The sequence below is a fragment of the Ursus americanus genome, chromosome 17 (assembly GCF_024610735.1).
Source record: "Ursus americanus isolate L20-20 chromosome 17, mUrsAme1.1.p, whole genome shotgun sequence".
NCBI lineage: Eukaryota > Metazoa > Chordata > Mammalia > Carnivora > Ursidae > Ursus > Ursus americanus.
The window spans coordinates 43,984,768-44,000,991 of NC_142143.1; the positions used below are offsets into that span (position 1 = coordinate 43,984,768).

The following is a 16,224-nucleotide window of genomic DNA, read 5'->3' on the forward strand; positions in this document are numbered from 1 at the left end:
ACCAGAAGTTACCCTTCCTTTTCAGCCTTCAGCATCACAATTACATGAATGTGCCTGCATGTGCGCGTCTAGGATCCCGAAAAGTTTGTTCCCGATACATTACTGAATAGAATGTCTTGTCTTTATTCCGAAGGCAAAGGAGAAGCAGTGACATGGGACAGACAGCACATTCGCAGAGACAATTCCTACCGGTGACCTTGGCATGTAAGCGTCTAACCCTAATGTGGCAGAAGTAGCACAAAACCTGCACACTGTCAGGGGGAGCAAAATAAACCACTAACAATGGGAGTGGCGCCCTCGCCTTTTAGATACTAAACCTCTTAATTATGATCTTCAAAGGCATTCTGCAAAGTAATCACCATATAGAAAATGGCGCCCATCTTATGCTCCTTCCGTGACTTGTAACTTAGAGCAAACTGACAGAGATTTTACCCTACTTTCTAGGTCATACACCACTTACATCATGGGCAGAGGATAACTGAAAAGTGCACTTAATTAGAAAAAGTAAGACACACTGAGTCAAGAGTCTGTCAGTTATTAATTCTGAGATTTGGAGGCACATGAATTAATTTCTATGAGGGTCCATTCTCATATCTGTAAAACAGAATCGTATCACAGAATTGCTATGGGAATTAAATGAGAAAACCCATCTGCAAGTGTCTTGTGAACAGTAAAGCACTCTACAAATGATAGGTGTTATTACTTGAGAAAAATCCTCACATTTAGGAAGTGATATCATTCCTCTCCCTGCCCCTGATGAAAGTTTCTTTAATTTTTCCTGAGGGTCCTTAGCCCTTTGTAATTTCAAATCTCTCTAACAGAGATTGACATTTTTTGAGGGGGTCATATGGGCTGGCAGGACTGCTGACTTTCTCCTCACCGTAATCCTTCATATGTAAGTACAGTAGCTACCGGGAGTGTTTAGGCCAGCAAAGGTCCAAAAAGGCCCCAAAGGCTAACATGGCTGAGGAAAACTATGACATCACCTGGTGCAAGAAGCGAATTTTCATCAAGTAGGAGTCTGGGCCATGTTACCTCGAGGACTACCACCGATGAGAAATGGTTCTGTCATGACTTTGGGGCATATGCTGAAATAAGTCCCTCTCAGGAGGGAGAGCTTGAGGTTGGAGGACTGCATAATTACGGAAGGGATTCTGCTGCACAAAGTGCTTGGCCAATGGGACTATCCCTCATGGACCTGGGGATGTCTCTCCTCACCACTGGAAACTTGTCAGGGCCATCCAGGTCACCCTGACAGGCTTCGATACTTTTGAGTATCCAAGGTACGCACCTAGAGTCTGGATAGCTACGCTCAGAAGATTTCTGGGTTATCCACCTACCAGCCATGTCCCATTCTCCTCCAAATCACCTTCAAAATCTGCATCAAATTGTTTCTCTGGGCTGGGTACCCTGATAATAGCTGTGCTGTAGAAAGCTCTCTCTGATAGCAACGTGCAGAGGGACTGGTGGGAAAGTAAGTGACCAGGGCAGCTGCAGTCAGGAGGGTGAGAAAAGACGAGACCCTGAAACAAGTGTGGAAATGGACAGGAAGGCCCCATATGAGGATTGCTAAATAAGTGGGCCCGACAGAAGGTGGTAACTTGTCAGCTCTGGCCACAGCGGGGAGGCAAGGAAGCGACGGTGGCTCCAGGTTCCATCCTGGGCGACTGGGCAGATGGGGACCATGCAAGAGCGGAGATGAATGTTACCCAGTATTATGCAAACTAAAAACAAAGTAAAACTGCCTGTTCGCTGTGACTGCAGTTCTGCAATATCAGTGTGTCCTTTGTGATGAGGACGTAGATGGTAACAGGCAAAAACAATCAATCTTTTATGTCAGGCAATGGCAAAAAACCAAATAAGACAAACAACCCCCCCAAAACTTAGAAAGCTCATTTTCTTACCTCCTGTCTAAAGATTTTTTCCGTAATACTTTCATGTGTAAAAGCTTAATTTTACATGTTTTCTCTTTTAGCAGAAACATTTTGCCAATCTGTTCCATACTCCTGAAAGGAATTTTTGATTTATAATGGCATTATTGCAGGGATTAGAGAAGCTATGAGATCATTCTTGCTATTGTTTTTCCAGAAAAAGGCCCTTTACATATATCTCATATATGATACCTTGCCAATGTATCACACAGACTTGTATCTTTGTTTGAGAATGTCTTTGATAAGCCATTCACTACAAGGAAGAAAGCGTTAGTCAAAAGATAAGCCATAGATCTTGGCTAATTCCCTATCTGAGATGACCGTAATGATGTCAATTATTAACATAGATGACTTGAGAAAAAAAAAGTCAAAGGTGTGAAGAATGTTGCAGCTGCAGGTATAATATAATTTATGGGGATTCTTTCAGTAAACAGCATTACGAAGCATAGCATTTTCATCGCTGACATTTCTGTTTTATATTTGGATGAGCATTTTTTCTTTATAAGTTTTAAAGAAATGACCAACTCGCTTGTACATACACCTATACATCTTGTAAGACCATTTTGAACAACTCATGAAGAGTCGAAAGAGCACCATCCTTTAGTTCATTTATAAAACTTTGAAAAATGAAAGCATATTCAATTATTATCTTGCTTTGGCTGTGAAATGAAAACCACGTCCTTCCAAGCTTGTATGTAATACAGTTTGACAAGGTATCCGAAGCACTTGTTAAGGTGACATTTGACTGCTTGGCAATTGCATTGCACTGGAAGCAGGGGATCACTGGAAATGGAATTTCTCAGATTATAATAATACTACTGGGACAGAATTTAATCTATATGCATTCTTTTTTTTTTTTTTAAGATTTTATTTATTCATTCGACAGAGATAGAGACAGCCAGCGAGAGAGGGAACACAAGCAGGGAGTGGGAGAGGAAGAAGCAGGCTCCCAATGGAGCAGGGAGCCTGATGTGGGGCTCGATCCCAGAACGCCGGGATCACTCCCTGAGCCGAAGGCAGACGCTTCACAACTGAGCCACCCAGGCGCCCCTATATGCATTCTTATAGATTGGATTCAGGCTGATTTACAGGAATTCTTCATAATCATATGAGTCATTTTTATGGTTATTATTGTTATTTAATGTTTATGGAGTGGCCACAGTGTGGGATTCTACCTTTTAACGAAACGTCCCATCCATATGCTAGGAAGACATGAAGCGTATGAATTCATCTAAGCAGCGTGATTGTTTACATGAGAATTTCTGCTTCTACCTTTCTGTTCTCCATCTTATACATTGGTAAACTTCATGTAAACCAGGAGGAAGAATTATTGCCTTAAACTTACCTCTGAAAAGGTAACACAGTTTTTTCATCTCTGCAGAGTGGGGAGAGATGAAGTCTACAGGCTCGCCGAAGAACAGTAATTCAGAGCCTAGTCAGTGGGCTTGACTAACAGCTACATGAACGAAACCTCTGTCCCTCCAGCATCATTGGAGAGTGCAAGACTTCAGTGAGAAATGTATTTTGAAATCAATTTACATGACATCACTCAGTTTCTCAGAGGTCATTGCTGCTGTGAATTTTGTAACAGGGAGATGAGTAACATAAGCATTGATTCTTCAGTTTCATTTTTCTCCATAGAAAAAAAAGGGCTTTTTTTTTTTTTTTTTTTTGTGGCCAAAAGCACCATTTGTGCCCCAAGTACCATCAGGGTTTGAAATCTGGGGCTCATTTTTTGAATCTTCCATAGCCTTCCAGCCAATCATTCACCAAGTCCGCTCTACTTATCTTTATCTCCAAAACTCTCCACTTCCACTGTCTAGTTAAGCCTCTTATCTCTTAACACCTGCATTACTGCAACAGTCTGTGAGCTGGTCCTTTTGCCTTTGATCTCTTATCTCTTCAATTAATCCTGTAGACTGCTGCCAGATTAATCTCCCTCCAACTGCGCTCTATGGCATTCCCCTGGTAGGAATCCATGGTTCTGCTACATTACCGTCCCTTCAAACCCAAACTTCCCATCTGATACTCAAAGTTCACCATCCACCTTATCTAGCCACACTTTTCTCTTATTTCTCGGTCCCAGTCAAGCTGTCTCTTCTTAGCTCCTTCCCACAGGACTTCTGGGCCTTGCCTTCACGAGCATCTCCTACTTCCTGCCTGAATCTCATCAACCCTACAGGACAGCATTATGGTTCTTCCCCGAACCCTACTCCTTTTAAGAAAAATATATATTATTGCGGTAATAGTTGACATAAAATGCTATATTAGTTTCGGGTGTACGACATAGTGATTCAACAGTTCTACACATGACTCAATGCTCACCACCGTAAGTTGTAGTCACCATCTGTCACCATACCACGTTATTACAATATTACTGATTACATTTCCTACACTGTACTTTTCACCTCCGTGACTTATTTATTTTATAACTGGAAATTTGTCCCTCTTAATCCCTTTCACTTATTTTGCCCATCCCCACCCCCACCAACCCCCTCGACCATCTGGCAACCACCAGTGTGCCCTGAACTCTTGAATTCTTAGAGCGAGAGTCCTCAGCTAAGACAATGGAAAACTAACTCTTGCAGACAGATTGACTCCAAAATCCCTGAAGAAACCATTGGGGTCCAACTCTCAGCTCAGAAAGGGCTGGTGGAAAAAGCCAGGCACAGAGAAAAGAGTGTGGAGCCAGGGAGATCAGTGAATATGGGCTACAGTCAAACTGGGGAGATTAGCTGATCCCGAGCAGATGTCAGTAAATTGAATAACTATTTCTTGAGTGTGTTTTCTGCAGGTCTTGCTCCTGGTGCTGGAGAGCTAACAAAGCTAGCAGCAAACCAGGTAGACATGGAGACTGTTTCCTGAACATGTTGAGCCAGCATTTACGGAGCATGTTTTCTAAAGTGTAGTCAGACAATCAAATTGTTACAGTGAGGTGTCAGGCGAAGGAAAATGTATGGTGGGAGGACCTAACCTAAATTCTACTTTTCTTTGAGATCCAACTCTAGATTTCAAGCTGTCTATGTGACATTTCTTAGTTGTTCCTCCACAAACACACACGTTCAAGACCAAACTCATTATGTCCCCCCCATTTTCCCCAATTGTAGCCCTCTATCTTGTCTCAGTGATGGGTTTCATTAAGCACACGGTTATAGAAACCAGAAATGAAGGAATCATCCTTGACACCTCCTCCTCCTCCTTTCGTCATCACCAATTCATTACCAAATACTGGTGACTTCATCTAAAGATTTCTCAAATCCATTTCCCTTTCACCATCTCCATTGACCCAATCCTGACAAAGCTCTCCTTTCCCTCCTAGACTGTTCCAGTAACACAGATCAGATCATGCCCTTTCCTGCCTAAACGCCTCCAGTGGATTCCCACTGCTTTTACAATGAAGACTAAAATCCTTGGCATGTCTCAAATGGCTTTCAAGGTGCCTGACCCCACCTGCCTTGCTAAACTCCTCTTGTACTTCTTCCACCTCACTCTCTCTTCCTGCTTCAGCCTCACGGACCTTGCTTCTGTTCCCTGATTTACTAATCCCCTGCCTCTCTCCCCTATCCACTACAAGGTGGTGCAACATACTTTCCTCGTCTGGAATGTTCTTCCCTCTTGTCTTTGTCTAATCAACTTTCACCTTTGCAATAGGGACAAGACACCCTTTTCTTACATAGTTTCCTTATCAAGAAAGTGGAGACAAATTCTAGCTCACAGGTAATGAGGGAACAGACAACCGAATGCATAGGGAAACACTACAAAAAGGTTGACTGGCCCACTCTTTAATAATACTGTTCTCATCCCTTCTTCAACTTATTTACTTCTGTCCTGCAGCGTTACTAGTTTCTTTCTCTTTGTAAACCCTCACAACATAGGTCTAGAGGGAAGGTGGGGTTCTGTCAGGCTCCTTTCCCTCACATTACTGCACCTGCTGTGTGCCCATTCTCAGCTGTGGATTTTGGAGGGGGGCAAGATAGCGTGGTGGTAAAATGGGCAGATTTTGGAGCTAAAAAGACCAGAGCTCTTCTCCCAGACTCACCCCTAGCCTGACTGACTCCATTACTAGCCATATGACCTTGAGGAGGTCATCGAACCTCTTTGAGCTTTTTGCCTCCTCCTCACTGAAGAAAGGATCATCTCAGCCTCGGGAGGCTGCTTTGAAGATGCGGGGAACTTTCTAGGTAAAAGCACTTCATAAATAGCAGGGGCTGCTGCTTTTATAACCACAGGCGTTTAAACACCGTGGGTGTTTCTGATTTCGTCCTGGCAGTGTTCCCATGCTTTACTGCTTCTTCATGTGCCTTTTTACAACTCCTTCCAGACATCACCTGCCCCGAAGAGGGGGAAATGTTTTGCTCCCTTCACAATGAACCTTCCCATCGGTGTCATCCCTTTAGCTTCTCCAAAGAGTTTAACCTACTTTCCAAAGGGAACCTTCATTTCTCATCACAAGACTGAGAAAAGTGGTATTTGACTTCTCAGGGACAACATCTATGTTCTTGCTTATTTATCTACCTGATAGGACTGTCCCTATATGGGGTTTGATCAGGGCGCTGGCGAATAACCTGCTGTAAGAAACCCTCGTGCAGGGGTCTGGCATTAAGTATTCACGTTCTCTTTCATATACGATTCTGAGGACTATGCTCTGACTTGCTATAAACATTGCATGGGAAGGGCTTTACCTTTGAAAATAGTTTTCGTCTCCTGTTTAAATGGGGGGAGGGAGACAGGGAAAACTTGTCCTCATAACAATTCATTGGGTACCGCTTTGCACATGGTTCTATGAAGTGAACTCCTACCAGGGCAACAGACAAAACACTTGGCCTCTAGACCGTCTAAGTCCACTCCCATTCCAAGACATACTTGATATGCTGGCACTTGGTGAAAAAACATGTTAAACCAAATTTTTATTTATCGAACATGCATTTTTATTGTGTAAGCTTGTAATTTCTCTTTCCGGAGACTCTTTTAGTGAAAGGAATAACGTCACTAATACTAAAACCATTGTGTTTTTTTTTTTAACCCCTTTGATCTTTTAAACTTATCCTCTTGGTTACCTCACTCTGCTTTCTTTTTGTCTGCTTACACCACCTTGTCTTTTGTTACTTCCTTCCCATTCTTTGTCTAGGGTCTGAAACCAAATAGGCTCCTGGATATTAGAGGGAGAAAACTGGCTGGTTCTAGGCTTGCCTGACTTTCCGCTCAGCACAGTGAGTCCTGCCTCTTCCTCCTCATCTTCCTCTCGCTTACTCTCTTTTAGGACTGTTATCAGCAAAACCCCACAATGAATGAAGCTACTAACATTTCCCAGGGTTCAGGGGTGGAGTCCGCAGCCCTGACGCTGAGATCACAAGATGCGCGGGCAGATCCTGTTCCAGGCAGGAGTTTTATGTTCTTCTTCGGTTTTAAAACAATGTCTTTTACTCTGAAGATGAACATCAGCTGATTGGAGAATAGAGACAGCACTAAAGATACGTCTAATTCTCTTATTTTCTATGTACCAACCCAATTGGTTTCTCTAGTGCAAACTTGGAATGAAAACTGACATGGATTCAATAATACTGGACAAACATGAATACATCATTCTCTTTGATCACCTTGGACTTCATTGATAACAGTGAGATGACTGAACGTCATTAACGACTGTCCACAAATGAAGCAGTGATTTTTTTTCCCAGAGACCGATTTCTTAACTACAAACACAAAGGTGTGAGGGCATGGGAGGGTTAAGTTTCCAGTCTCCATCAAATCACTGTAATCTGAACCCGGTCCTCAAATGACTATTATGCCAAAAGTTTCTTGGTGAAATACAACTCATTGTGAATTCTGATTACATTTCCTATTCCCTTCCAAAAAAACAGAAAGGAAATTAAGTTATATTTGATTACATTACAAAAAAGCCAACTGGTGTCTGGGCAGTCATTACCGTGTCAGGAGCAAATGGACACATTGTACAGGGGCAGGCTCTGGGCTACCGGGCTCTGGCACACGGGCTTGACCTCTTGCTCTTTATGTAAGCGACTTGTAAGCATCAGGAGAGGGTTACAAGAACACAAATGTGCCTATTTAATGTGTTTTCATTACGAACAAAGCCAAATAACTTTTGTTTATATAAAATAAATGAAAATTACATCTCTTGAAACAAGAGTCCAATTCGTTCCTTGCTCACAGCAATGTTACCAATTTTAGCCTATCAAGTTTCTTAAACTATAGTCAATGCAGCCAAATCAATACGGTGGTGCAAAGTATACCTAAGATCGATTTCAGTAGTTATCAGCCACTTTTGGTTTGTAGACCACTTGCTACTGTCATAGAACAATAAAAATGTTCATTTCTCAAATGCAGTGGCCACACCAATCCCCTGAGGGTTTTGTTAAAATGAAGGTTTTGATTAAGTGAGACAGAGATGAGGCCCAGCGCTCCGGAGGTCTCAGGGGTGCCGGTGCTGGGATGAACACATTTGGTTCGCAGGGTAACACACAGCGTGTGGTCTCCTAACTTTATTGGCCCCAGACTGTCCATAGAATTAATAGGCAGAAGTGAGCTATTTCAATTAAACACAAACAATGCAACCACTGACTCTTATTTCATATTCTAAGGACATTATGAGTTCATCCTGGAATGCAAAGTTTGGATCTTATGATTTCAGGTTTGAAAATGGTTCAGGAGAGTATCTGCCCAACACCTGCAGGAATGCTGCAGGACACTGGTCTTCCCAATTCTCATTTAAAAAGCACTTCATGTTATAATCGAACCAGTTAGAAAACACTCGGAGAGTGAAGCCTCAGGCTTCGGGTCTCTCCGGATGATTCTTCTTTGCATTCAGGGTTGAGAAGCCCCCCTTGGAAATGACAAGGCCGGGCAGGCACAGGGCTGATGCGCTCACGGCTCCCGTGGAATGCCGAGCGCCGCTTAGAGCACAAGTGTATAACACAAAGAAAAGAACCAAGTGAAGAGAAATCGAGTGACTTCCGGAGAGAGAAAAAAGAGGAACCGTGAGCAGAAGGGCTGAAGGACAGGCTAAGGGCTTGACTGCAGTGCAAGAAGAGCCTCGGGACTGAGTGGAGGCCTGCCGGGTGCGGGCAGCGTGGAGAAGACAGGTGTCAATCTCTTTGTTATTCACATCTACACGGAAGCAGCTCGAAGGGAAATGAATGGAGAGTGGATAGGAAATGTATGTGTGTAATGACCACTCCTCTCAAAACTAATGCTTTCGTTTTTGGATCCGCTTAATGGAAACAGGAGAGGTACTATTAAGCACCTTGAATCTGGGACAACAGTAAAACTTTAGAAGGGCTCGCTGTGGCCCCAACCTGCAAACCCGGTCGGGGGGCCCCTTCAGCTGGTACAATACAGTGTCTGTGTGGTTGGTGGCGCAGTCTATGTTCATGATACTTTCTGCCAAATCTTCATTCTGGTATCGAAGCAGCACAGAGGATGTGAGAAGATGTGGCGTGATAGCACGCACTGCCAACAATCAGCACCTCGCACGGGTCCGTCTGTGCTCCGGGCAAAGGGACCGCTGGACAAACATTACACAGCCGGCCGATAAAATTCAGCGAGCACTGGGGGCCGAGTGTCTATCTCGATGACATAACCATCGTAACAGAAAGTTAACCCTTGGCTTTTTCACAGGGGACGCATACTTATAAGGTTTCAAAGACAATTGTTTTTTGTGAATCAGAAACCATAATGCAAGAGACACCTGGTGAACAGTAAATATCGAGAAGGTAAGAAACCAAATCTGAACACCTTTATCAGACAGGCACCACCCAGTTTGCGTGAACAAAAGATTCATGGTTTTCTCTTTCTCTAGAGTTCACTTCTGTGTGTTCTGTTTGTGATCTTCTTTCAGCTGATAGTGGCTTTTGGTTACAAACTCTTATCCTTGTATCTTCTGCCTCACAGCTGTTTAAAGTTCCCATTGGCCACTGCCATTATCTCGTTTTTCAATGCAGCCCCCAGACCCTGTGCCCTTACACAGACAGCCCCACTTGAGAGCGCCTGGCCTCTCTGACTGCCTCTTTCCTTCAGGAAAACGCTGGTGCAACAAAGGGGGAGTGATACTGTGATGGCTTTAGGGAGCCCCTCAAAATGCAACAGACCTGTCCCAGGCCACAAAGGGGCCCTTGTGGGCTTGTTTATCTATAGGCCCGTGAAAACCTAGGAAGTCACTTTGTTTGACTGGACTAAAAAGCTTAAAATGGTCTCAAGCACAGATTTGCTTTCATTGGGAAAAAAAAAGATCAAAGGAGGAAAGTATCATCTTCAATCTCACATTCCTCCTTCTCTTGTATCACCTCAGTAAAAGGCATTAAGCAAACTATATGTAATTATTAACTGATGGATTCCTTTTTTCTTTCTTTCCTTTTTTTGAGAGGGAGAAGGGGAGGGGCAGAGGGAGAAGGAGAGAGAGAGAGAATCTTAACCAGACTCCCCTCTGAGGGTGGAGCCCGACATAGGGCTCGATGTCACAACCCTGAGATCGTGACCTGAGCCAAAATCAAGAGTTGGATGCTCGACCAACTGAGCCACCCAGGCGCCCCAATTATTAACCGATGGATTCTTTATAATACTTTTCAGCGAGAGTCTGCAATATTTATTTGGCCTTTTTATGCATCTATCTCCCTCATCATTCTAGACCAGAAACCAGTATTTTGTTTGACAGATGAGGACTTCTGGTGTAAGCAAGATAAAAGGAGATATTACACACGCATGTACTGGAAATCACGCAATATATTGTAAACCCTTATACATTCCGATGAGATGAAGATTTACTAACCAACGGCTCGTGGCATAGTCTTGCCAAATAGTCACTGTAAACAATTGCCTACACCTTACACTCCAAGCTCTAAAACACCCAGCTTTTTGTGAGAAATAACTAATTTTTATTTACTCAGAGATTCTAAATTAACAAAGAGTGGAAACTCCTGACAGGAAACTTGTGTGTTCAGAATAAGGAATAATAACACCACCCCTACGTTATGTCTGTGGGTATGTCTGTGTGTGAATCTGAGGTATGTGTGAGTGTGTCTGTGGGATTGTCTGTGAGTATGTTTGTATGTCTGTGTGTGGCGATGGGGAGTTGTGCCGTAAGGCTTTAAGACATACCGTTAGATCTTAGTTGACGGATAGGAGGACCCCTGATAAACACACAGAACTTTAAAATGAAAATCTTTATTGGACCCAGCAAATATTTTACTACAAGGCAGTTCAGATCATCTAAAAACAGAATAAATTGAAAATGCCAAGATGTCTAGATTGTGACACTCCTTTTTCTAGATAAAAGGAGAAAGCATTATTTCTGATTTGAGCCCCGGAACTAAAATATTATAGGGGAAGGCAGGGCAAGATCCTGGATGTTCTGTCCTGTGATACCAGCATATCGAAGAGGCTTTTCACTGCAGGTGCTGTGACTGAGTGCCTGACCCGAAACTCCAAACTCCAACACTGGGCCCTCCCACACATATTGTTTAATGAGGATTGGAAGGATTGTTGCTCTAACGAAAAGTCTCATTCGCAACTTATTTAGGTATGGTCCCCCAACGAAGGAGTTTATTAAAATGGTCATTTGGACATTTCAGTGCTCCTTCCCACACTGATCCTGAGAACATTCGCGACTGATACTTACAGGGACTGAAGGCTTCGCAAATTCTGCAGAGCTTCCGTCGGTACCTGTCTTAGGTGGTTATTCTGCAGCATACTGCGCATGAAAACAAACGAAGAAAAACGTTAAAGAAGGTCCACAATAATTAATAATAACTGGCCATAGCAGTGTCAGGCACCGTTCTAGGCGTCAGGGAAACAGAGCGTCAGACCAAGTCTTGGCCCTTGGGGAGCTTAAGTTCCTGTGTGGACTGAAAGACAATGAAAAATTAATGGATGCTTCCATAACATCGGACAAGTGATGGGTACTATGAATAAAAAACGAAACATGGATTTGGGTTGGATGGCCACAAGAGGTGAGATTTTTATTTTAAAGGTGGTCAGGGAAGATCTTTCTTAGGAGGTGATACTTGAGTGGAAAGCAGAATGGAGTCATGGAGCAAATCCTGTGAACGTCTGCAAAGAATTTCTGAGAAGAGGGAGGAGTATATGCAAAGGCCCAGAGGCCGGAGCTTGTTTGCCCCATTCAAGGAGCAGCAAAGGATCACTTGTGAGGAGGAGTGAGCGAGAGCAAGAGGCTGGGAGAAACTGAGGCCATCTCACTTGCCACAGGCCACAGTGAGGCTTTAAGTGTGATGAGAAACTCTTGTTGAAGGGTTTATGTAGGGAATAATATGATCTTATCTATGTTTTTTTCCTTTTTTAAAATTTGAGTATAGTTGACATACAATGTAACATTAGTTTCAGGTGTACAAGTTTCTACATTATGCTATGTTCATCACAAGTGTAGCGACCCTCTGTCCCCGTACGTCACTGTTACAATATCACTGACTGTATTCCTTACACTCTGCTTTCATTCCTGCAACTTATTCATCCCACTACTGGAAGCCAGTACCTCCTACTCCCCTTCACTGGCTTTGCTTACCATCTCCACCCACCACCCGCCTCTGGCAGTCATCAGTTTGTCCTCTGTATTCACAGGTCTGATTCTGCTTTTTGTTTGTTTATTCATTTTTTTCAGATTCCACTTATGAGTGGAATCATGTGGTATTTGTCTTTGTCAGTCTGATTTATTTCACTTAGCATAATACTCTCTAAGTCTATCTATGGGGTCTCAAATGGCACGATCTCATCTTTTTCACGGCTGCATAATATTCTCTCCCTTCCTCCCTCCCTCCCTCCCTCTCTCTCTCTCTCTCTCTCTCTCTCTCACACACACACACACACACACACACACACACACTCCTTATCCATTCATCTATTGATGGACACTTGGGTTGCTTTCATATTTTGGCTATTGTAAATAATGCTGCAATAGAGACAGGGGTCCATATATCTTTTCAAATTAGTGTTTTTGTTTTCTTTGGGTGAATACCCAATAGTGGAATTATTGGAACATGTGGTATTTCTGTTTTTAATTTCTGAGGAACCTCCATACTGTTTTCCCCAGAGGCTGTTCCGATTGACTACCCCACCAACAGTGTACAAGTGTTCCCCTTTCTCCACATCCTCACCAACACTTGTTTTATTTATGTTTTTAAAGGATCACTCTGCTGACTATATAAATTAGACAAAATGGAAATATGGTTACAGCAGGAGGCTATTAAAAATCTTCTCTCTTCTTGTGTGTGTGGTCATATTTTAATAGAAATTAGATTCTTTTGTGAAGTATTGCACTTTTGCTGACCCGGATTCCACTGTTCTTTTCAGAACATGAGGACTACAGAATAGAAACACCTGGTAACAATGAAATAAAAACGTATCATTGCTAGTAGGGAAATAGCAAGGAAAAAAAATTCCCATTAGATTCCTTGTATTTTGCTATCTTATTCATAAATGTTTATAACACCATAATTTTGCAGCCATTTCCCCTGTATTTCATGGTCTATGTAAGCCAGAGGCAGAAGACTATTTTAGGAAAGCAGACATTTTACAGAAATATTTCTGCTTATGAGGTTACAAGCTTACATTTGGGTCTCTGAAACAACATTGGGTCTCCTCTCCACATGGAAGTTTCTTTTCATGAGATGACTAGTTGGGATCCAGCCCCAGGTATGTCTAACTCCAAACTCGATGAACGTTCCACTGCACCTTGCAGCATTCTCTTGAGGCATATTTGCTGAATGTCCAGATTCTCAGGTTGTATGGTGTGTGGTATGATTAAGGTATGGGTAAGAGTATGGGTTCTCGAATCTGTCTACCTCTTCCCTGCCACTAGCAGTGTGGCCTCGGGGAAATCATCCGATTTCTCCACATCTCAGTGACCAATAACAATACCCACCCGAGGGCTTACTGTGATGATCCCATGAGTGAACGTACACAGAACAATCCCTGATGCGTGGCAAGCATTCCATAAATGTCGGCCCTTTTTGTATGAATTGATAGACTCCTTGTCGAAACTAACATTATCATGAGATGGTACAGGATATGACATTTTCATTAACTAGAAAATAAAATGGGCAAAAAAAAAAATCTGTTCTAGTGGTTCTCAGACTTCAGGGTTCATCAGACTCCACTGAAAGTCTTGTTAAAACCCAGCTTGCTGGGCCCCACCCGCAAAGTTTCTGGTTTAGTACGTCTGGGTAGGAGCCAGAGAACGTGCATTTCTAACCGACTTCCAGATGATACTGGTGCTGAAGGGCAAGGTGCCACACGCTGAGAATCGCCCTGTGCTACACCAAGTGGTTTCTGGTAGCATATTTTCACCGAAACTTGCGGCTACATTGAACTTGGAGATAAGGCCTAAGTTTTGAGTCTTACGGAGCAAACCATTTAATCTCCCTGACCCTTGGTCATTTATCTGTATAATGGGAATAGAATAAGATCATCTGGTTGATAAGATGTTTGAGGATTAAAATATGAAGGTGTTTATAACACTTTCATATATACAAATATGAGTTCATATACAAATAAGACATGAAAAATACTTAGAGGTCATAACATTTATACTTTTCTTATTATGTCTGAGATTCTGTTTAATAAAGAATAGAATTATGTCACTTGTATTCCAAATAGTTTACTGAAATAATTTCATTATTAAACTTGAATTCAATTAACATTTCATAAGTCAGAGAGTGTCAAATGTATTGGTTCCTTTGGAGCAAAGTCAAGTTTTAGGAAGATCTCACACTTCACATACCTGTTAAGGAATTGGGAAAATTGTAGGTCGAATTCCATATTTTGCATAATTTACTTGAATATTAAGATTTTACATTTCTAGTTTATTTTACACTTTTCTAAGTAGTCTTAATATATTATATAATTTTAACTCCACAGAGATGTTTCCTAAGTCACTCACTAATTGAGTGATAAATTTAAATGATGGTAAGCCACAGATAATGGACTTAATTGATGTCTAAACTTTGTAGGTAATATATTATTCTATAAAGTATTTATTGAATAGTCCTTCTATGCTATGGTAACCAAACAGTGAAACTATTAAAATGTGGACTTCCTAAAAAATTGGAAACTTGGAGTAGAGGATAAGAGATATTCAGATGGTTTTCCTTCATTAAATAGTTGCAAACTCTCCCCAAAGTTTTATATATCTGGTTTTGGAAAACAGAACTTAAGTGAGCTTTGCTAATGATAATTTTTAAACTACTCCTGAACTACCTCTCAGCAATTTAATTTTTGAACAACTTCTACCAGTAAAATACCAAAAATATAATAAAAAAAATCACTTAAGTTCTGATCTCTTCCTAAAATAACTTCTGTTTAATTACTTTTAAATGACAAAACAAGAGCAAGTTATCTCCATTATATCCTTATAGGTCTCCAGTGAGTCAATTAGAAAATTCTGTTTTTGTTTAAGATATCCTAGCGGGAGACAAAACAATTAAAGGCTTTATAGCACTACGGAGTGCAATTGAAACAGAAAGCATTCACAACATGGCTGCTGATTTCTTTTGCAAATACTCCTTTATTCAGTGCATGGAATATACGCAGAAAGCACCGGAATCTGAATTTGGGTTTAGGCACTTTTAGATTAGTTTTTATTATTTGCATATGGGTGAGAAAAGAAAATAAAACACTTTCTCTAGAGACAAAGGACGGTTGTATATTTTCTTAATTTCTTTCCCTGATTTTAAAATTTAAAAAATGCTTTAAAATTTATTTTTAAATGTATTAAAAATCTAAATATATTTAAGTTATTTAAAATTTAAAAATATTCATTATTTCCTATAGCATCCCATGCTTCTTAAAAACACAATGTTTGGTTATCCTTTTTGCCAACAGGGCTAATTGAGAACAGGTAAAGCACAGCGGAGGGAGATGAAATCATATGTTACAAGGGGACTTCATCACAGTCGATGGCTTGACCCTTTGGTACTCCTTCTGCCTAATTGTTCTGTGTTTAGATATCAAGTGACTGCTGGGACTCTGTTGTAAGTCTACGTGGGAATGAGAGAATTTTGGCTACTTGTACTTTTCCCTGGTTAGTTTTACTCATCACCTCCACGTGGCTTTGGCTCTGGTGCCGGGGGCAGGATGAGAAGCCATTCCTTGACTCAATGGCTTACAAGAGAAAATGAACCTTGGTTGAAGAGAGCCTGCTTTGGAATTCCACTGGACTGGGTATTTTGCAATACAGAACCAATAACTTATTTTTTTTATGAGACCACTATACAGGGGTAATCTTAAATATTAGTGATCTCTCAGAGTTCATAGTAGCAAGATTTCAGAT

General features: G+C 41.6%; 1 protein-coding gene across 1 annotated transcript in view; it reads right to left on the reverse strand.

Annotated features, from left to right (window-relative positions):
• LGR5 (leucine rich repeat containing G protein-coupled receptor 5) overlaps positions 1-16,224 on the reverse strand; it is a 124,765-nt gene that overhangs the window by 32,233 nt on the left and 76,308 nt on the right. Inside the window, exon 4 of the mRNA XM_045789577.2 lies at positions 11,563-11,634. Within this exon, the coding sequence (XP_045645533.1) occupies positions 11,563-11,634 (72 nt within the window). The remainder of the gene's footprint in view (positions 1-11,562; positions 11,635-16,224) is intronic.